This window comes from Rutilus rutilus, assembly GCF_951802725.1.
Source record: "Rutilus rutilus genome assembly, chromosome: 12".
NCBI lineage: Eukaryota > Metazoa > Chordata > Actinopteri > Cypriniformes > Leuciscidae > Rutilus > Rutilus rutilus.
In genome coordinates, this window is record NC_140217.1 from 29,806,366 (window position 1) to 29,830,735 (window position 24,370).

Below are 24,370 nucleotides of genomic sequence, written 5' to 3' on the forward strand. Positions count from 1 at the left end.
TATGCTCAATCAGACCTCATAACTAGCTTAACCAAAAAGTGTGATTAATGTTAAATTTCATTACTCAATACATTTTAAAAGGGTAGTTCACTCAAAAATGAAAATTCTGTCATTAATTACTCTCCCTCATGTCGCTCTAAACCTGTAAGACCTTCATTCATCTTCGGAACACAAATTAAGATATTTTTTTAAGAGCTTTCTGTCCCACCCATAGGCAGCAACGTCATTACAACGAAGGTCTTACGGGTTTGGAACGACACGAGGGAGAGTGATTAATGACAGAAAGTTTTTGGGTGAACTACCCTTTTAAAAATGATGAGTAATGAGATTTAACAGTAATCAGACTTTTTGGTTAAGCTAGTTATGAGGTCTGATTCAAGTCTCATTTGATCAACCAGCTTCATTAGAAAGATGATGTTTTGCTGAAAACCAGTACTAACTAGAATATAGCGGCATGGAATTGCATGCTGGTCTAAACAGCAAATGTCTGTGCATTTCTGTGGTCAGAATTTTAAATTGTATTATATTGACTCCATATCACACCATGCATAAAGCAATTTTAAATTGGCCTTGGAACACAATGCGTTCAGTTTGAGCATTCTATACATTTTTAAACGTGACACAATCACTGACATCCACATCTGACTGATGACAATTAATTATACATACAAATAATATATCTTTGGTCATTATGCAAAACATGCTCTGTTGGGGGTTACTTTTTGATTTAAACCTGTCTGGCTGTTCATTATCCCTTAGAGATAAAACTGATCTCTTCACATGTGTAAAAAAGAAGAAATGTCCCCATAAAACAGCTGTTTTATGTATAATAAACAGGCTAATATGAGTTATGATTACAGAGATCATGTTTGAGATCTGCGAAAATGTTTCTATGCCACCTGTGTCAAGTTAGGATTTTCCACACAGATTAAAATTTGCTATTTGCGCTCAACTGCAAACATAAAACTGCTATTTTCTTGTCAGCACAAGTGTATGGTTGCTTTGGCTCTTGGTGCCCTCTCATCCACGGTGGCGATGCCACAGCTGAATGAACCGGATGGCAAATGTAGTAGAAAATGTAATCACAGTTGTGCTGTGTAATTTATTCAAGTCGATTGCAGTTGAAGCCGCTGTTAGCTGGGAGGCCAGCGTGTCGCAGACAAGTGGCTACACACTGAAATCTTCGAGGCAGAAGTCATTTTCTGCAAATATGCAATCTTTAAATTAAGCTACACTGGTAGATCGAATGCTTATGAGAAATGGATGCATGCATGCTTCTTGTCACCACAGGGATGCATTCTCTGCTTCTCACCGTTATATGTTCATCTCTGCTTCTCACCGTTATATGTTCATGATAAGTACTAATATCTATAGCCATTGTGGAGCAATAAGTGTTTTCGTCTTGTTTATATCTGTGTAGATTTCATGCCTGGGCCAAGACGGTGAAGCTTGGTTCATACATGCTGTTTCATGAGGTTTTCATTTGCTGTTTTTTCGAACTGTGTGTCTGTGCAGAAAGAGAGGAAAAAGGGGGAACAAATCTAATGTCATCCACTATTGATTTTCTTGTTGACTTGTGCTGTAGTAGAATATGACTCAATCTGCTAATAGGTTGAACGGCTGTCAAAATTGTTGAATATAACACTCTTCATGACCCTGACATTTACAATGCTTAGTTTTTGACAGATGACTATTTGTAATAGGCAGTGCTTAATTGTTCAGCCTTCATGTACATTGCCTATGACAATTATAATCAGGTTATTCATGCCTTCTATCCATCCATCCATCCATCCATCCATCCATCCATCCATCATCTCATTTTGTTCCCCCCCTCATAGATTCCTGTGCTTATAGACCTCAGTCAAGATCCTGATGTCAACCTGCCAATCAAACCTCTCATTTTTGCATTGGCTATGGGAGCTTGCCTTGGAGGTCAGTTCATTTTTTTCCCCCTGTATTATATATATTATATAACTGCATTATAAAACAAACATACTATTACAGCAACCTTGATTTAAGTTACATTTCCACTGCCTTTAGAATACATCCTTCGTATAATTTCATTTGAATTGCAAACCACCTTCTCTAAGCAAAGAAGTAATTACTTCGCCCTAACTTTTTCTGTGAGATATACCTTACTAGTAATTAATACTTTCAAATCAGAGAACAGGTCTTATTTTATTGCATTGTGTCATCCCTAATAAGCTGTAGTTTTTCAATTCCACTTGCTTTCAAAGCACAAGAGAGCTTAATAGATTGCTCTATATTTACAAATGTCGTATGCTTACAAGGCCATCTGAAAACGCCTCATTGCCTGTTTGGCTCTAAGGACACGGAGAGAGATGTGGCAGACCTACAGTCTAACCACATGAGATGTGTTAGCTCTAGTATCGATCCATGGAATGCAAGGCAGGCTTCTGGTTTCGTTGTCACATGGACACCTTTTAAAATGTGAACATTTCATATCAAGACCATTCTTCTACAAGGCCAAAAAACACACTTTAAGAAATATGTCATTTAGGAAATGACAGATTTATGGCTGTAAACTGCCTTTAGAAACTTCAACCCCTATAAGACATTTAGGAATGAAACTGAAAACGTGTTGGCAATACTTTTTGTGAAGGAATCAAGAGCCTTCATATTAACCTACATTTTTTGTTGTCCTTTTTATTGTCTTACATTATGTTGTAATTTGTGTAAAATATACATTTAAATAATTAATTACCATGCAATTATGGTTGTTTCAAACTCTGCTTAGATGATCAAAGGTAACAATATATATATATATATTTTTTTTTTTATATAATGGACTTTCTTCACTTCAAAGACAAAAAAGAAAAGGCATTTGAATGATAAATGAATGTAAATTACCTGGCCAGAGTCTAAAACAGAAGCTTCCCATATGCTAAAGGAACATCACACTGGCAGTTTCATCCCAGTTTTGCAAGTCTTATGAGATTGAGGTGTGGGATTAAATGTCTTTGAATCTCCCCCATACTACAACTGATGAAGGCACCTGGATCAGAGGCAGAACAATAAATTGAAGAACACGTCTAGACACTCCAGAGTAAAATCTTTTAGACATGCTATTGATGAATTGATGACCTCTGTCCTTCATCAGAAAACTAGTATGCCTGTGATTTGAGTTGGGACAGAAGTCCCTCTTTGTGCAATGCATTACCAAAGGAAGCACTACAAAAGAAACCCTTGCTTAATCACCTCTGCAATTTAGCACTGGAGGTCATTTCATGGCTGATACTCTAACAGGAGTGATTGCACAGTAGAGAACTTTAAATTGCAATCAGCATAACAAAATCTGCTGTGCACATTGGCACCAAATCAATTCTAATATTCATTTATAAAGAACCATGTTTGTGCAGTGCTGTGTTTGTAGAGGACATGTAGTGCTATTTAAACATTTACAAATTCTCAGGATGTCTATGTTTATTCAGGCTATCAGAGTTATCCAAGATAGTCATTCTTTTTTTTCCTTCTCTTTCTATGAAAGGAAATGGGACACTGATTGGAGCATCTGCTAATGTAGTGTGTGCTGGGATTGCTGAACAGCATGGCTATGGATTTTCCTTCATGGAGTTCTTCAGGTATTTATATTGAGCGCAAATGTATTCGTCCACAGGTTTTATTAAAAATATAGAGTCTTCTGTGCCCAACTGTGGTAGGAAATTGATCTCAAATTCTGCACACACAAGAGACAAGTCATAGCATTATTTTCATACATTTTTTAATGCCAGTCTATTCGTTCTGTATAGTCAATTTCACATGACTCTAAGATTGGTTGCTTGACATTTTGGTCAGGTAGTCTGTTTCTGTTTAAGTGGGCAGTTCTTAGTCAGAATAAGCTTCAATGAGCACCCGACTCTTACAGTAATGAAAAATGTTTTCCTCTTTGTCAAAACTAGCATTGCTAACAGATTGCTAAAATTACCCTAGTGCAAGAGTCAATCCCCAAGCTTTATATCCAGATGTTTATAGCCTTTCATGTACTCTCACTCTTCAGGGAAAGCTGTTGGCCAGTGGTAGCTTAAGTGACACTTAGGAGGTCTGTTTCAGGGCAAACTCTGACACACTGTTCACAAGCATCTGCTTCTGGTTATGTTCTCCCTTCTCTAGTCTTCGCATTATAAAATACACCATTTAAAAGTGGAGCAATATCAAAATCACAAAGAGAACAACAGAACCGTCAGTTACAATCAAAATGGCACCCAACACAAGCTCCTCATTTATGTAAATGCTTTAGTCTGACTGAAATCATACTGTCGGACTAACAGGACTGAGATAATGGAATTTGTAGTTCAGCTTTGTCCAGCATGTATATATTTTTATCAAATTATAGTTGGTCTTGCTATTATGCGCTTGCTCTGAAAAACACAGGCGACTATTTGATCCTTTAAATATTTGATTAGCTGTTGTGCCTCGTATACGTGGACAGAGAGATGAAGACTGCAGCTCGTATATGCAATAATCTGATCTGATTATATGTAAATGTACTTATTGGTTACTCTACTTTGTTTACTTATTGTCACTACCAGTGTTGACTAAGTATGCAGCTAGAGTTAACAAAGAGAAGCACAACATACAAACTTTCTTGTAAGTCCTCTGTATTAATATAATTTGTTGTTGTGAACACATTTGTCTTTACATGTTTAGTGTAAAATCAATGTAAATGGAGCATGTTCGCCATGTTCCAAAAATATCCTTAAGTGCGCCTCTCTTTTTAAGAAGTGACAGATCTAGTTTTAGAGAGACTCTTAAGACAGCTTGATTTCAAGCACTCTCTAGCGTATCAACAAATACATCTGAATGTGGAAAAGGAGCCGCTTGCTGATTACCTCTTGGTGAGAGGCTTGCGAAGATATTCACACTCTCTTTTGATTCGGTTCTCCCTGCTTGTTACCACCTGCTCGATGGAAGTGCTTTCCATGCTCATGCAGATGCATACAGATATCTGGCTTTCTCCCAGTTGGTGGGGTGTTGGTGGTCAATGGTGAAAAAGAGGAACTTGAATGCACATCTGATTGGACTGTGAAATGATCCCGGTGGGAGACAGTGGGGTCTTTCAATCGCAGTATATAGAATCTGAAAGGGAAGTTTAGACATGCCTAGCACAGAGCCAGACATGAAGGCACTTCACACTTTCACTGATACCTTTGGGACTTTGTGTCTTTGGATTTACTTACATGCTACTAACAGTTTGCTTTGAAATGTGCTCAACCCCCTATACTTTATATGGAGGCTTATTCTCCATTAATTTCTAATTATTATTTTTTTTTTTTTATTTATTTAATGCTGTCATTTGCCAATAATGTATTTTGTTTTGTTGTTTAAATGTCTTTTAAATTATCATGTGGTGGCTTTTCTTAGCAAATATTGAGTTATGCAATTAGTTGCGATTAATTCTGTTAATTAATTGGTATATAATATTTTTGATTAGATTATTATGTCATTACAAATATTATAATGTTAATAACTTGTACATATTATATATTTAAATTAGTGCTGTCAATCGATTAAAAACTTTAACTAGATTAATCACACATTTTTTCTGTGATTAATCGCAATTAATCGCAATAAAAAAAGAAATGTTTTTGTACGTTTTTAATATATTTTATAATGTAATAATTTCACAGTTAATCAAATTAATGTAGAAACAACATAAAGACAGTATATTTTAAATATTTTTTTAATGGCATCTTTTTATGAATGAAGGCCAGTATTACTGATATTAATACAGCTACTGATTTTTTTTTCTTTTTCACATTTATTAGGCTTCAAAAATATAACACTTTTTAATTTAAGTGAACTTAAAACAATGCTAACATAAACCCATAATAAATGTCATATTTATTCGTGCCCTTCCTGTCTTAACAGTTAGGAAATATACTGTAATAAAGTTATCAAAGTTATATGCAGTCTGCACTGCATAAACTATAAATTAAATAGTTAATCCTTATTAAAGCTACAAAAGTTATTTAGTCAACAGCAGTGAGTCATTTTCTCTGTTCCCTTTGTTCTTTAACTTTACTGACAGGAAGCTTTATTGGCTGCTGTCCCTTTAAGAGCAGACAGACACGCGGATCTCACCGTTTACGTACTGTCTATGGATCTCACACGCGCGCCTCATTCTCTCGCAACTCTTCGTTCATTTTAGACTTTATATAAATCATTTAAGACTGCTCTTATGAGGATAATCGACAAAACTGACATTTTGGGATTGTTATTGTTAGTTCAAGCGCGAAAGAGAACTGTCATTTAAATGAATAAGAGCGTGATCATATAATGTAAAGCTAGCCAACGGATGGCAGAAAAGACGGATGCTGCGTTAATTGCGTTAAATATTTTAACACGTTAAACCAGACAAAAATTAATCGCATGCGTTAACGCGTTAACGTTGACAGCACTAATTTAAATATTTGATGGTAACACTTTACAATAAGTTTAAATTTGTGTGTATGTGTATAATAGATATATAAATATAAATAAATAAAACGTATACATAAAAATATTCAAATGTGTATTTTATATATATATATATACATAATGCGTTATGTAAAACATATAATATTATATAAAAATATAATTAACTTTTTAACATAACATTAACAATCCATCTTCATTTTCAAGCAATCTATTTTGTGGTTCTTTTTCTTGTCTGTCTGAGTGGCCATGGCACTTTTAAACCCTGAAACAGGAGAAATCAATGGCATTAGACAGAGCCCAAGGCCTCACAGCTCAACACAGGGAAGGAACGGGAGCTCAGTCTAAACTGCACATCAGACAGGGAGATAAGGTAGATCAATTCAAGCTAATCTTGCAGTGAATCCAATCCGTCCCAGTGTTAGCAAGAACCCCAGATTCTGCCTCACTCGACACTTTTTGAATAGCTGCCACTTGCTTCTGATTCTGCTTCAGTAATGAAGCACCTCCGCTAAGCCAAAGACCTGTTCGCTACGTTCAATTCTCTCCTTCCTTGTTCTAGGGCCCATAGCACTGTCCAGAGGCAGGTAGAGCAGCTGGGTGACTCCGGGTTGAGCCAAATAGGGATGGGCTGGTGGCAGCGGGGTGGGTGAGGGAGGAGGGAATCGCCTTTGGGATCTTATTTTTTTGGCAGTGCTAGGAAAACAAACAGGGCGGCAGCAGATGTTTGAGTAATTGCTCATTCATCAATAACCTCCCTCCTGCCTGATTCTCACAGAGAATCCAAGTCATCCTTATCAACTGCTCCATATCATCTGAACCGCTTTTATACCACTTTAGGTACAGTCCCAGAAATAGAAAAATTGCGATATAATCCTGGAATTTTCGCTTGTTGCATTTTGGGGCTTCATTTGAATGCCCTGTAATGGTTAGAACTTTGTGATGAATGGGTAAGTCCTCAGCTCAGCCGGTAATTGGCTGATTGGTCGGTTGCTATGGGGATGAAGAGGGGACTGATACTTTCTCTGGTGCTCTGGTTAGAAACTAGTGATAGAGCACCACTGATCGCAAAGCAGCCAATGTTCCTCTACAATGTTCCTCTCCTGATTTGTAAACCAATATTTACGCCACACTTTTTTGTTTTAATTTTAGCTTAAGCTTCAATCTTTTTAGCTAATGTATTACCAAATTCATTTTTTTGTCCCGCCTGTTTACATTCTCAGTAGACATGACTGGTATCCGATATCTGCGTTTACATTAATCCCCACCCAAAATTATTTTGTTGGTGATCTCTACTATATGACATGGTTGACCCTAGGGTTTTGAGTGGCCGTGCTATTAAAATTATTTATATAATTCACGTCGGGTGGTACCATGATTATTTGCCACTGCCAGCACGGATAAGTTAAAAGCGGACATGGATGTTTGCAGTGTAAAATCTGATTGAGCGGATATAGACCAGCAGATCTACGGTTCATTAGATCTAGAACTCTGAAGTAAAATTGTGCGGTAAGATTATATTTGGATGAATTTGAATTAATTAACGAGAGTGTGAATTACCTGTGTCTGTACAGCATCTCTGTGTAATAGTAAAGCTATGACAAAAACAGCAAAGTTATCACCTCGTTGCTGAAAATTTTTATGTATAGCTTTCAGTAGCAACACTGTTTTATTTATAAAATTCACGGGGCAGAGATTGAAAACCTGTTTCTATGCTCCTGAATGTTTCGGTGTGTGTGCAATTTCTACTGCATTCATACATGTAGATCAGTGCGTTTTTAAACAGCGTGTTCAATAAAAAAAATTGTTTAAAGAAATTAAATGCTAGTAGGTTAGACAGCTCACTGACTACATTGTAAAAAGTGATCAGTTGATTTAACTTAATAATTTTAAGGCAACCGGGTTCCTCCCTTTTTTTAAGTAAATAAACGTGTATTTGAAAAAAATAAGTTATCTTCACATAACTTAATTTCTTTTTAAAATTATGCATGAAGTTTATTTACTTGACTCCTGGCACCTGGTTTCCTCGCTTTTTTTTAAGTTAAGTCAACTGATCACTTTTTACAGTGTATACAGAATATTTACAATTTACCCATGTTATTACAATAGTCAAGTCAAGTCAAGTCACATTTATATAGCGTTTTTTACAATACAGATTGTTTCAAAGCAGCTTTACAGAGGTAACAGGAAAATAATGCAAAAAAGTTTGTTTCCAGAAGAAAATAGTGTCACAGTCCAGTTTAAGTAAGTTCAGTATTTGTATTTGATCTCTGTATTTGTAAGTGACAGAAAGTCTTTCACTGGTGTTCAGATGAGTCCTGATTTTATTAAACCTTGCATCACTCTCTTTTCCTGTCAGTCTCCTGCCCTTTTCCACTCACCCTAGCCTATCCCAATAGAGGTGATATTGGCTTGTGATGACTCGCTTTGCTTTGCAGCCTTGTCCCTCTGACCTCCATATATACTTTTTCTTAGAAAACCACCATTGACCGTGTTTGGTATGAGGAGGGTAGTCAGAATGACCAAGGCTTTGGGGACCTGCTCTTAAATGGAGCATGTTTATCACACCAGGGCAAGTTGCCTATATTGAGCACTTTTTTTCTCTTTCCAACATCCATCTCCGTGTGGCATTTTCCATCTCTGGCCAAGCCCTCTGAGTGAACTGCTGAATTAATGAAGTGACATACGGAGACATATTCTGACCAGCTATAAAACTTTAATGATGCAGAGCTTGTAATTCCATGTTATATGCAGTTATCCCACATTATTGATAGGCTGTAAGTCTGCCTCCTGACACCTTAACACACAAGTGTGACCTGAGCAGCTCTCAAAAGAAGAACCTGGTGGAATATATAAGAATAAATAAGAATAAATAGAAAAATTAACCATAACAGTTTGATTGTGAATATATTTTGTATTTGCTTGCCTTTTAGGTCAGCAAGAGACATAAATGAGAATGAGTAGTTAGAGACTCTACTGCATTTCTTTTTGCTTTACACTGATGAAAAGACATTAGTGAAAATTGTAAGAAGCTGCTCTCGTGTAGAGACCAATCTAACATAGTTAAATTGACTAGCACACTAGTAACTAGTAACTACATATTTTGTAAATATTTTAATATTATTTCATTTCATACCTCAACACCTTGAGAGCCTAAGTCTCTGTGTGTGTGCATAAATTATATTATATAATATTATTTTAGATTAGATTATTTTGGTGGTGCTAGTGCTGAAAAATTACACACTTTAGCTTTAATATTTTTTTATGATGTTATTTTAATGATCATTTACATGCGCCCTTCCTAGTTTTCCTTGTGCTTAATCCATACACAGTACTCTGAAATGGTAGTTTCAATGAAAGGAAAACTTAGTTTCAGTAATGCATGTATTTTATACAAGATATATATTTGCATCTGTATGTGTGTGAATGTGGTTTAGATTAAGATAGGTATAAATATAAATGTATGCATTTGCATACAAATGCATCAGCATTTTCATTAATGCTGCTGAATTAATTAAACTGAGTCTATTGCAAAACACTTCCAGCAAAGAATCCATGAATACCATCGACTTTCTTCAGGGCAGATAAACAGTCGGTGTAACTAAAAACAACAGAGACAATACTGGCTAATTTAAGGGCCTCATTCTGTTGTTTCTAATAGACGAAGCCTCGCTTTCCTCTTCTGCAGATCTCCCACATCATGCGATGTAATTAGCATTCCCATTTTCAACCGCTGTGTCTTGATACCCTCGTGTCACACACAAAACCATAACCTGTGCTTGGAGACTGCAGGGTTTGTAATTTGCATTTGGCACTGATTCACTTACTTACCCTGTATGGTAAATCAGAAACAATGAATCCCATTCTGCATGGACCACCACAGACATCCTTTCCTCAAGATATAATAGCTGTACAAAAGAGAAAATAATAGAGCAAATCTTTTTCACAACCTCAGTCAGGCACCTTCTGCTACCTTCTGGCTTTAAGACAATGTCGAATGTACTTTATAACAATAAAACAGTTTGTTTCATTGTTGTATAGCGTATTGTTTAAGGAAACATTTCTAGGTCTAGTGCAGGGCAGGTTGGGACATAAAAAGAAAACAGAGAGCAGACACATTCAAACGTGGATGTGACTTCTACTCTAAACAGTTTGAATTGAGTTTTTTTCTTTTGGTGCTTTGCTTAATCTATCAATCCAAAGAGTTGCAAAAGTGCTGAGATAAAGTTGTTAAGCTGTATTGTCCTTCAAGAACAAGTTTTAAACAAAAGTGATAAAGATAAGCTGGAGATATCTGGAGATAGCTGGATCATAAAAAAGTTCTTTAGTTTTCAATGCATTGAAGTGTTCTTTAGAACTACTGTACATAGATTTTGCAGAATTTGTAGAAAAATTTGATATGGAATAATACACATTATATGTATGTTAGCTCTGAAGCCATCTATATGTGCTAGTGTATGACAAATCACTTTTAGCAGATACGCATTTAAAATGTGTAGTCTTTCTCTTATTGATCAAATATTGATGGTTTATGGTGTGCCACAGATTTTAGCCCAATCCAGTGCTCTCTATGAGACTGAGCCTCCTGTGACCAACCAGCATGTACTGTAGCAAATCATAGTTCATGGATATGAGTTAACTACATTTTTCTTCCTCTTTTTTAAAAACTCAGCTTATCAATTGATTTCATGGGACCCTTAATCACATCAATCGTAAAATTACAATTCAGAATAATTGATTTGTAGTCAGTTGTCTCTTTCTTTCTTTCTTTCTTTCTTTCTTTCTTTCTTTCTTTCTTTCTTTCTTTCTTTCTTTCTTTCTTTCTTTCTTTCTTTCTTTCTTTCTTTCTTTCACGATTTGATTTTCCTTTTTTTAGATAGTGTGCTTGATAAAGCTGTGTGGTAAATCTAGACGTACAAGCCAATGGCACATTGCATATGATCATAACTCAAGAGATAGTGTAAAAAGTGTAACAGAAAGACAAGGTTTCACTTGTTCTTCATACTTCATACCAAAAGATTGCATAATAGACCTTATTCAGAGCAGCGCCATATGAAAGCGAGGCTGTGAGGGAAAGACTGTGTAAAGCTCCTAGATCACTTATAATTTTCCATAGCTTATATTGTCAGAGGTTTTTGTCTTCTGAAATTTCTAGTACAGCCCATTGAAGAGATGCATGTCCATCCCTCGCATCCTCGCATTTAAAAAAATGAATAAGGTCTGTTAGGCTACTTACTCGGACTGTTTCTGAATGACTGCTTTGATTTTATTGAAAGATTAAATTTCACTGAGATTATCAAAGTCTTTCAACTGTTTCTGGGTCCATTTCTAATGCTGTGCTTAGAGATTATAATTGTACAGTTGGCCTGTAAGTGTTGAGTCACTTAAATGTTTCTTTTTCAGAGTACATGCACTTTAACCAATTTTTTTTAAAAACCTTTATGCAATAGCTTTCTGCTTTTTGCTATATCTTTGATTTCTGCCCATTCAGACCTTTTATGATCAAAGTTCCATCCTATTACCGTGCTGCAATAAGACCCCCTCTCCATGTCAAATTATACCCCTTTCCCATTTATTTGAAGCGCCGTAAAAGTCTAGGCCACATAGGAATGCTTGTTAGAAATCGGACTACGTGCTAATGGATTTCCTCTTTAACATGCATTTAGAACAAAGAGAAAAGGCTTTTAAAACTTTATCCTGATCCTGATGTTGCAGTCACTGGTCCATTAAGGTTCTGTAGTTCTAAAGGCTGTCAACCTCAAGCCTCGTGTGATTTTGTGTGTGTGTCTGAAGGCAAGTCTTGGCAAATGATTAGAAGCCCATTATTGCAGATAGGGAGGACCTAGATTGGAGCTATTTATAGCTCCTGCTGTAGTCACATTGGTAGCATGATGGATGCTGTCAGGCTTCTGTAATTAAGGGAGGGAATTTAAGTGGCACACCTGGGTATACAGGTTTACAGCACGGCAAAGAAAGATCCGCGTTTGAGTCTGTGTGTGAGAGAGATTCAGGCTTTCAGAAGAACACACATCCATTTGTGTATACTCCATACATTAAATTAGTTTAGATAGAAATCTTAATGGAGAACATGGAATTATCATTTAACTGCATTTTTATTGTTGCTCGGTTTCTTTATTAATTTAACATGAGAACAGTGAATGGTGTGTAAGTTTTATTTTGTTTGATATTTGGAATTCAGTTTTTTTGTTTGCACAATTTTTCAATACCACTCCAAATCAAATATGCTATTGAACATACTCCTTTATTTAATATATATATGCCAAATAATGGCATATAGCCTTCAATATTTCAAGTAAATATTGCTTCAAATTGTTCAAGAAGGTATTCCAATAAATAATCAGTAAAGTAATCAGTTAATCAAAATTAATACAGTTTGTCAATAATATGACATATTTCAGCTCCATTTGCAATTCAAGGCCTAATGGTAGATATCCAATATTTTGACACATCTGGTTGTTGTTTTTTTTTTTACATTAATATCCCACCAATATGGGCATTTTTACCAGAAGTGCATTTGATCATTCAATGCTCAAAACCAGCTGCCTCTCTGAAAGAGCATGGATACCTAATTGGTTCCAACAATATTGTAGAAAGAAAAAAAAAGAATTTCTCTTGTGTCCCTGTTTTTTTTTTTTTTTTTTTTTTTTTTTTTTACCCAGTTTCACTTATATGACCTAGAGATACCTTTATCCCTAGAGAGACCAGATTGATCTAATGGACCTAATGAGAAACATTGTTCTATTTCTTTTTTGTAGTGAGTGGAATTGCTCATTGCTTGTTTGCCTCATTTTTACACCCTTTTTTTTAACACCACTCTTTTGTAAACATACCCAAGAAATGTGTCCATTTGGTGCCCGAAAACAGCTTAATTAGGGCTTGTTAATATTAATACCACTTGTAAACAAATTGTTCAGAAATTCAACCTACTTGCCAATTTTGATATGTAGTTTTGCACATCCATATTTTCCATTCCCAGTCTGTCTCTTTCCCCCATCTGTTGGTGTGAATATACTTGTATTTCTGTGCTTGTACAGAGGGGGAGAAGCATCATATGTGTGTGCAACCATGGGCAATCATGGCCTATTGTACAAACAAACCCAGAGCTTGGATCACATTGTTATTCCCAGCACCATGCCAAGCCACTTTGGCCTTCAAAATCCATCATGTGCCCCCTAATACTGGCATATAATATGGTGGATGTCCAAATGACAAACCATCTGGTGTGTCCCTATTGAAAAGTACTGAATGATGACAATGATGGCATTTATAATAATGTCTGAAATATCAGACCTAATCAACACTGACCTTAATTTCCACTCAGTACTGTGTCTTTGTGTGACTTTGAGAAAGTAATTTCCTTCACTAGTTTAAAAAAAAAAAGCTTTCTACTTTTTTTTTGGCTCCAGTTATAACAAAAAAAAAAAGCCCATTCTGATGTTTTTTGAGCCACATGAGATGGGTTTTCACGGTCGTAAGGAAATGTTGTGTACATCAGCAATCTTGTTGGGAGAGTGGGTGAGATTGTGGCAGATAGCTGTTCTGATCTCATCACATGTTTGAAATATCAAGGGTTTTTAATACAAAATGTGCCACATAGTCGATGGCCTTGAGAAAGGAAGGCTGGACAAAATGGATAAAAGAATCATCTGTTTTTTCCTTAGCTCATGCATATAGATGTTGTAGTTTAGAGGTAAAAATCTGAGTTTATAATTCAAATGTTTTAGGTTTAAAGACCATTTGCATGCTGTGGATTAACTGTTAGACATTTTACATGGTTGTGTAATTGTTTACATACCTGTGTAATTGTAAAATGGACTTGTACAAATAGATTTACTGTAGGATTCACAAGCAGTTTTATGTTTTTAAAGCTATTCATATGCAAGTCCTTTTTTAATGTTTTAAGCTTTCAATACATCCATTTTGTAAGTTTCTGTAAATATGTATGTATGTGTACATGTTACATATTACCACAAATTATTATGAGCTCAGGCCATGCATTCAGATGGTCTTATTTGCCTGTTGCGCCTCAACTTGTTTTTTGAGCATCCCACCATGAGGGTTCCAGTTTTGAGACATCTCAAAGCTTTTTGTTATGTAAGGTGTTGTTATGGTAAAATATCAAAGTTTGTAATTGAAAAGTAGATTTGAACCCAAGGAACAATTAATGAGTTGCCTTGTTATCATTGAGCAAGTTATTTAAACTAAGGTTACTGTGATTGTCCCTGTAGTAAGAAAAAAAAAAAAAAAAAGATTGTCACTTTAGAGAAAAGATCTGCTAAATGAATAGGCTATGTAATTGTCATGCTCTGAAGTCATTGTTGTCTTCTACATGGTCATAATGGACTGTATCACCTTTAGTCATATTACTTTTCCTTTTATTAGGCTGTTAAAGATGAGGGGGGAAAACATACATTTTATTTTAGGAAGCTTTATGTAGTACTTAGTGCCATTTAATGTGCTATTTATTTTATTCAGACAGTTTAACAAACCGCATGTGGAGCTGCTTTTCAGGTTGTACAACTCACAACCTGGATACTCTGTGTTTCGGTGCACATCGATTTGTCCACTTGACTACTTATGAATCAGGCACCTGGCTGCTTCATTCACATCACTCAAATTGTGCATTAGCCACCTGACCTGCCCTCACAACCCGAGGCACGTGCACCTGTCTTGATGTATGTCACACAAATGCCGTATACAGCTAATACACACCTGTTCCTTGTGCAATCCAGCATTTAGCCTCCCCACTTGCCTTCTGGATACTGAACACCTGGCGTGTTTTCTGGACCAGCTGTGATCTTAGCAATACTTGACCTTACGTATGTGCTTTCGAATAATCTAATCTTATTTTAGAGAATGTTAGAAATAGATGAAATAAAGGACAGGAGGCACTGGAGGACGCTTAGTTAAAGGTATAGCGGAGGATTTTCTTTTTCCAGGTGGATCATCAAGACCACCTATTGGTCCTCCTTAGTGTCAATCATTCTGGTGATATGTTTACGTAAGGCCGTCGTACGTGCTCGTGCACACGATTCACACGATGGCGTGCGCTCAAAACACAGGTTGGGCTTCCCACTGATGCCTCAGTTTCTACTTGACAGGTAAAGTTTGGCATGCTATTTGGAGAAATCCATTTAAAATCACTGCTAGTAAAAGTTAATGTAAGCTATGATTAGCTCGTGCATGCTCTCTCGTGCACACGTTTAATAGGCGTTCCCTCTCGGGAGCAGGTAGAGTGTTGCGCATGTGCATTTTTTCAAAAAGTGGAGAGGGCGGTTCTTTTCTAAAATTCGGGAAAATCCTCCGCTATACCTTTCATTTCCAATGCGATTGTGTTACCTTCATGTTTCATTTTCTTTCTAGATTTGTATGCTTTAACAAGCCTCTTTCTCTGTTGATTCTTTCACCGATTAATTATTTTGATTCCTAATTTTACACTTTTTTTGTGTTAAGGAGACAAACTAAAATGGCTTCAGTTTTACAATTTTACATTTATGCATCTTGAAAAAGTGCATTTAAGTTATACATTTTATCAGTTTGTGACATCTTTGAGATTGACTATACTGTTTGAGCCTAAGGAACACCTCAACTTAGCACATTTGTTTTTGACAAGAGTTGTTTGAGATTGTGATTTGAAACATTATGAGAAACCCTGTTTCTCCTTCTCTGACCCGATTATGTATTCTTTCACTCTTTTTATCATCCATTTGCTTTCCATCTGCCTCCCTCTCTTTTCCTCTCAATCAGTGCCCACTTGCTCTTCTTAGCTTGTTGATTTCTCTATGCCCCAAATGTTCTGTATTTACCCATGCACTCAGTCAGTATCCACTGGGCTGCTGAAGGTATGCACTCGGGCTAAATGGATGTCCAGAGCTTTCATCCTCACAAGTGCTTCGTCATCTCAGCAGCTTTTTCACTCATTTATTCATTCCAGAATCCCTTTCTATGGGACTTTTATTCAGCAACAAGACCTGGCGCTTTTATGAACTATCAGCGAAGTAAACAGAACAGAAATTATTAAAATTGCATGTGGATTTTTAGTGTTCTGTGAAAAGAGTCTGAGCAGACTCAGATCAGAAGGCTGTTGAGCAAAAACAAGACACAGATTTGCTACTTAAAGGTGCAGTGCGTAATTTCTGCTTTTTTGGTTACACCAAGCACACTTGCAAAAAATCAAACAGGTTTCCTAAATACTCCACTATAAAGTAAACAAAAGTCGGCACACTGCCACTGCTGCTTTCAAAAATCAATTTATTAAAATGTGCAACGTTTCGACCCGAAGGTCTTCGTCAGGCAAACAAGACGTCTGAAGACAACGTTCTGGTCGAAACGTTGGTACGTTTCCTGTCATTATTGGAGTCTACCAGCAATGAACATTATGAACTTTGTTATATGGAACAAGGGCTATAGATGCTTTAAAATTCTCCTTTTTTGTTCCACAGAAAAAGAATAGCACACAGTTTTGAATTGGCATGTGGGTGATTTAATAGTGACAGAATCTCATTTATATTGGTCTCGATTATTTGATAAAGGGAGGGTTGGGCGTAGACATTGTTTTGAAAACAGATTATATAGTTCTTGCTATGTTTGCTGTGTGCTATTTTCCCTGTATAATCTGTCCACTTCCTTTTTTAATCTGTTGATTTCTTTTGTACTGACTTACTCAACTGAGTGTCCATGTGCAATTCTTAGTTCTGCTGAAAATAAGTGAGGTTGGACAGCATGCAGTATAATCCTCATGGACAGAAGAGACGCGGCATGTTGAACCGAGGGTCAGAAGGGCACTGATGCATGCCGATCGAGTGTGGAGATTAGGCCAGTGTCCAGTTGTAATTACAATGGTAATTCCACTCTCCAGATGGATGCTTTTACAAGCGAGTACATCAAGGACGGTCCACATGTCTCTGAGAGTTGACGGCTTTGCAGAGGCTGAGGAAAGCAGCTTACGTTAAATGGGGGGACTGGTATCATCAGTCTATTGCGTCTCCAGCCTTTGACTTCACCGTTAATGCCTGGAGATCATACTTTAATGCTGTTGTCCCCTGCTTTTGACTCTGCCATAATGTTTAAAGACTCACACTTTAATACCACTTTGATGAAGCGGGTAACGTGCCTGCCATGCTCCTCTGCGGGAGAGCATCGAGACCCCTGCTGTTCAGAATCGAATTCCACACACACACACAAACAGGCATAAACAAATGCACTGCAGAAGAGGAAATAATGTGGAACTGCTCAGAGATTGTTATTTGATAGAAAGAGGAACAAAGATGGAGTGGGTATGAAACATAAGAAGATGCTAGGTTATGTTGAAGGAAGAGCCTTCATTGGGACACAAGAATATCTGTGGTCTTTCATAAAGAAAAATACAGATTCTTGTCCCAAATGCTTCATACTGATTTTTTTCAGTGTATCAGTGTGGGATTTTCAGACTTTCTAAGGTTAAATTTTCCTTGGTAGGAACTTTCATGTAGGGACTCAGAATATGAATTCTCACTGTGCTTTATTTCACAGGCTGGGCTTCCCCATGATGCTGATGACTTGCACAATAGGCATGTGCTACCTGCTCGCAACTCACATCGGACTTGGCTGGAACACATAAACTTTCCCTCTACATGGGGAGCCAGAAAGACTTTTGGTGTGTCTTCAGGTTTGTGTTTGTGTAGATGCAAATTAATGTCTGTTCTTCTTGGATGGATCCATGAAGGCTTACACATTGAGACATTATTCATCCTGAGAGACTAAGCTTTACATGCAAGAGAGGTATGGACAAGATAAACCATGGGAACATCTGATTATCTGCTGTATTCTTACAGGTGTATCACACTGCTATGGTGCTACTGTTGTTTTGTGATAATGCTACCAATGTAATGAGTGAGAGGTTTTTGGAAAACCTATTTATATTTGCTAAAAAAAAAAAAAACATAATCAGAAAAGTCAAGATACAAGATAATGCAGATATCTGCTTATTTATTGATGCACAGTTTGGATTACGACATTTTCATTTTGAGAGATTTTTTAAAGGGATCCTCTGTGGCCCAGAATTGTTAAAATGTTGAAACTGGTTTAGAATTCATAAAATTAATTAACTAATTACTGAAATAATATGCTTCATTTGGCATATTCAGAGTGTCTAAATAATGTTATGCAAGACCAATCACAGTCTGCAATTAATTAGATATTATCTAATTCACAAAACTGGTCAGCACTGTTTCATCTTATTTGTGACCTCAAAATACAGATATAATATATGTTATAACTTAATTGCAAAGGTTTTACTGACAAAAGTTTCATTTTCACAAAATATTGTTGGGTAGCATTTTCTATGACGTTCTATGACGTGGTATTCATAATGCCTTGCAATGCACCTTATAATCAGTTTTTGTGTTGTAAATAATTGTAACCACAGTTATAATACATTATAATGCTTACTCTACCTATTAATTGTTGTACCTTTAACCAAAATACATTAAACACTGATCAAAAATAACAATGAGAGTTAAAGCACTTCAAACGTAAATATACAACTATTAATTGTGGTTACAGTTATTTACAGTATCAATGTGAATACCTTTATAAAACTGAAGACCTCTATAATGCATTATGGATACAGGACACATAGAAAGTGTTACTGTAATGGGTGTTCCCAGGCCTTTTCTGTTCTGTCACTGTTTGTTTACAACAGCAAGAAAATCTCGCATTTGATTGCATAGAGAGTTTCTGTAATCAGTGATACATTAGATGGCCTGTGTTTTAATCAGCGCACAACATTTTTTAATTTGGACATTTCAGCAACTAATTAATCATTTCTATCACAATCCACTACAGAACTACCAGCTATATGACAAATTAAATGTGTAAGTACTTAAAGTAAATTAATGGCAAGATACCATTTCCCCCCCATGATCTCTATATTAAGCCCAAACATGTTTTTAAGCAGCTTAAAAAATGCCACCATATAAGATAGGACCTTACTGAAACCCTCTATTAAAGTATTAATTTATGTGTGAATAAATAATAATCTGTAAATTGTAACTTCACATAAATGTTTGATTTTTAACTAATCATACCATATTGCCATTTACCTGTAGGGATTATATTTGAGGATAGTCATGTGTAAATAATATAATCGCCCATGTTTCTTAATAACTCATGTTGCCCCTGGTGAATAATTCTTTGTTTTACCCCCATTATGAACACTTGCTGAAAACCTGTAAAGATGATCAGTTGGTTGCTTGTCTGTACATGTTCTGACTGGGACTAACAACCATTGTACAGTAAAAAGAACCATCAAACCTTCACTTGAGAATGTGATCCAGTGCCCTTTTTTTATGTATTTTTTATATATATTTCATGCACCAGCTACACCAGCTATATTCAAATGTCGAAACATCAGACAAAACACCTGTGTGTACTAAGATTCTTTGTTCCCAGCATCTCAATCATGCATCTCAGAACAGCATTCAGTTTAAAAGGGGAAAAGACATTAAGATTAATAAAGATAAGAAATGTTATGTTTATATATATATATATATATATATATATATATATATATACTCACCTAAAGGATTATTAGGAACACCATAGTAATACTGTGTTTGACCCCCTTTCGCCTTCAGAACTGCCTTAATTCTACGTGGCATTGATTCAACAAGGTGCTGAAAGCATTCTTTAGAAATGTTGGCCCATATTGATAGGATAGCATCTTGCAGTTGATGGAGATTTGTGGGATGCACATCCAGGGCACGAAGCTCCCGTTCCACCACATCCCAAAGATGCTCTATTGGGTTGAGATCTGGTGACTGTGGGGGCCATTTTAGTACAGTGAACTCATTGTCATGTTCAAGAAACCAATTTGAAATGATTCGAGCTTTGTGACATGGTGCATTATCCTGCTGGAAGTAGCCATCAGAGGATGGGTACATGGGATGGACATGGTCAGAAACAATGCTCAGGTAGGCCGTGGCATTTAAACGATGCCCAATTGGCACTAAGGGGCCTAAAGTGTGCCAAGAAAACATCCCCCACACCATTACACCACCACCACCAGCCTGCACAGTGGTAACAAGGCATGATGGATCCATGTTCTCATTCTGTTTACGCCAAATTCTGACTCTACCATCTGAATGTCTCAACAGAAATCGAGACTCATCAGACCAGGCAACATTTTTCCAGTCTTCAACTGTCCAATTTTGGTGAGCTCGTGCAAATTGTAGCCTCTTTTTCCTATTTGTAGTGGAGATGAGTTGTACCCGGTGGGGTCTTCTGCTGTTGTAGCCCATCCGCCTCAAGGTTGTGCGTGTTTTGGCTTCACAAATGCTTTGCTGCATACCTCGGTTGTAACGAGTGGTTATTTCAGTCAAAGTTGCTCTTCTATCAGCTTGAATCAGTCGGCCCATTCTCCTCTGACCTCTAGCATCAACAAGGCATTTTCGCCCACAGGACTGCCGCATACTGGATGTTTTTCCCTTTTCACACCATTCTTTGTAAACCCTAGAAATGGTTGTGCGTGAAAATCCCAGTAACTGAGCAGATTGTGAAATACTCAGACCGGCCCGTCTGGCACCAACAACCATGCCACGCTCAAAATTGCTTAAATCACCTTTCTTTCCCATTCTGACATTCAGTTTGGAGTTCAGGAGATTGTCTTGACTCTTGACCAGGACCACACCCCTAAATGCATTGAAGCAACTGCCATGTGATTGGTTGATTAGATAATTGCATTAATGAGAAATTGAACAGGTGTTCCTAATAATCCTTTAGGTGAGTGTATATATAATATACATACATACACGAAAACTTGGAATTTTGGGATATGCAGTGTATCTGTATGGCAAATGGATCAGTAATTGTAATTTGCCTGTTTGTTTGTTTAGCACATGTCTTGAATGGGCATTATCAGTGAGTGAAGTTGAGCACGCATGTCTCCACACTAGTACATGGAATAGCTGGAATGCTGGAGGTGGAGGATATGAAATTGGCAAAGAGGTGCTGATTATCCAGCAGCCATGAAATGTCACAGGCAACACTGGGCAATGGAGCAGTCACTCAGAAACCAGAACTTATTCCCTTGTTTCCATAAATGCCTAAACAATTTCATATGTCAAAGATATTTTTCGGGAAGTTGTTATGTCTTTAATTCATAAGAGGCAGTGAAATGTTACAACTTTTGCAAAAGTATGATTTTGACCTAATTTAATTATTATTTTGGCAGTCTAAAATCTTCAGATATTTTTGATGCCTCTCAAATTAACTCAGCTCAACAGTTTTAATATTTTCAAGGAAAAGCACAGAGCTATTACATTTTTTTTGCTAAATGTTTGTCACCACCCTATGCAACATTTTCTTTTCAGAAAGACAAAAGCATCTCTACCACAAGAAAAAAAACATGTTTTGGACATAGTCGAAATTATGACATACTAAGGCCTTGGCCACACTACGTTTTGTTTGAAAACGCATCTTTTTCTCTCCATTTTGGCCTTGAATGTTTATACTGCTATTGCCTGATATGTGCTATTCACTTTTACACTGTTGCTAAAATATGTTAATTTGCAAACTCTTCATATCACAGCCTTACAAAGATGACAGAAAGTTTACTCACATTTGCTGTCCTGCGGCAATACATGAGAGCAGTTGCTTTTTAGACCAAACATAATGGTGACCAGTGATGCGCGGGTCAATGTATAAAGAACCCGCACCCGACCGACGTTTTCAACTAACCCGCCCGCAACTCGGACCGCAAAAAAAGAAAAGAAAATATTGTACCCGACCTGCTTCCTGACCCGCATTTTTTAAAAGTAGTAAATGCTCATCGTAGCGTCATTGGGCCATAGACGTAGGAACTAGGGGTGCGGGAGGGGTGTGGCCGCCCCCCCTCCCATACGCCCCCCATCAGCCTCCCTGGCCTATAATATCCATTAATCCAGCCTGTGGAGGAGAGAAATGTTTCAGGCCCTGACGTGGTGCGCTCAGAGGTGCAGCGGCGAGAGCAGGCAGTTCTTGAGGCGGCCCATCATTTTCCATTTCAGCTGTCTAGATGCATATTATTGATGAATGCGATGTTTATGTTTCGACCCTGCTTGAAGAATTGAGCAGCAGGTCAGCTGAGAGAAGGCCCACTTTTGGAAAAGTGTGAAAGCCCTTAGGAGCGCAAACTGTTCTTTTTCTGAATGCTGTAGGCTATGATATAGCCTAGTGTTATGTAATAAAGGCTTGATTTATTCATTTATTTCGTTTCATTTTCTTAACAATTAAGATGCTGCATGTGTTTATCCAGTCTAAACAAAGTGTACGTGCGTCTCTCCCCCGACTTTCCCAACAAAAATCCCACCCCCTCTCAGAAAATACATAAAACTGACATTACTGAGCTATATGCGTTTAAAGGTAGCCTGTTAAAATGGTACAATGGCATTGCTCAGTTCAGCGTGTTGGGAAATCGGGCATTTTGTCCCGCGTCAGCATTTATTCAAAAGTTAAAGGTGGTATCAGCGATTTCAGGGCCAAAAATAAATGTTCAAATTCATCTAATCTTTTCTAACGATCCGATAGCTTTAAATCGGACGCTGAGGTTGCATTGTTTCTTCTGGACAGGTGAGTAGCTGCTAGTGCTGACTTGTTTGGATGTGAACTGTGTGTGAAAATATCCTTCTTGAAAAAATACGAGCGAACCTCGACTAAACTTGGGTAGCTCTAGCTAACGTAGGCGACATTATGCTGAACATAATCAATCGTTTTTTTCATGATGCACGAAACGGGAGGGAGGGGCGAGCTAACTGGGTTTGTTTGGGATCTTGCTTCAAACACAAACAGAAGTGACGTCACCCACAATCGCTGATACCACCTTTAATAATGCTCAACATTCAAAAGGTAAATAAGGATTTCCCACTTGCATTAGTAGGCTTAGGCTATTTCGTCACGTGGATGCCCAATTGAAACTCTCACAAGCACAAAATGCAGGCATAGAATATGTTAATAAGGTCTTTATTAACGCATTTTAGACGAACAAAAACAGGTAGGCTAGTAGGCTACTATATAAATTACAAAGGTTTAATTGGCATCTTTATTTCAAACGACCCGGCCGACCGCGACCCGAATATCATTAAAAATATTTTTGGATGACTCGTAACCGCGAGTGACCGCAGGCACCCGCTCATTTTGGATCAACCCGCGCATCACTGATGGTGAGTGCAACCTGGACGCGTCAGTGAATGGTGACATATTTTGCTAAATAAAATGATCCTGCCAGAAGAATAGCATGAGATTATGATGTCTGTTCCATCTATATAATCTCAGTGAGCTTTTATGAGGTTTTAATCATGCGCAGTAAGGTGAATTTAGTGTTTTCCGACGTTTCAGTGTGGATGAGAAACTTCTGGAAAGCGTTTACAAACGATAGTGTGGAGAGCGTTTTGAAACGAAAAAGCCATTTTCAAATGTATCTGGATTAATGTAGATATAGCCTAAGCCAAAATATGACACAGAAGTCAAAATTATGACATGAAAGTCTTAGTTGATATCGATATAAAAGTCAGTGATGACACTGACAATTATGAGATGAAATATCTTAATTATGCCCCCCCCCCCCCCCCAAAAAAAAGACTTTATCTTATTTTTTTCATTTACCAAAGTTATTTTTTTCTTATGAGGTAGAAATGGACTTCCATACAGAAGAAAACAAGCAGACAAAGAAACTGAGAAGACTGTAAGTATCCTCAAACGGAAATCAAAATGAAATCAATGAACCTTCTAAACATCTAAAATATCTTTCCAATTATGTTGAACAATCTGTATGGGTGACATATAAATCTTGGACATTGTTTACCAAAAATAAAACAGCATTTGGAGTAATAATACACATTGATTTTTTTTTTCTTGTATTGTTTTACACCTCCCATGACTGGTTCTACCAAAAAAAAAC

The 24,370-nt window shown here is 37.0% G+C and overlaps 1 protein-coding gene across 1 annotated transcript in view; it reads left to right on the forward strand.

Annotated features, from left to right (window-relative positions):
- Positions 1-18,381, forward strand: part of oca2 (oculocutaneous albinism II) — an 85,565-nt gene extending 67,184 nt beyond the window's left edge. Inside the window, exons 22-24 of the mRNA XM_084424957.1 lie at positions 1,839-1,932; positions 3,509-3,602; positions 17,968-18,381. Coding sequence (XP_084281083.1) covers positions 1,839-1,932; positions 3,509-3,602; positions 17,968-18,055 — 276 coding nt within the window. The 3' untranslated portion in view covers positions 18,056-18,381. The remainder of the gene's footprint in view (positions 1-1,838; positions 1,933-3,508; positions 3,603-17,967) is intronic.
- Positions 18,382-24,370: the final 5,989 nt, after the last annotated feature.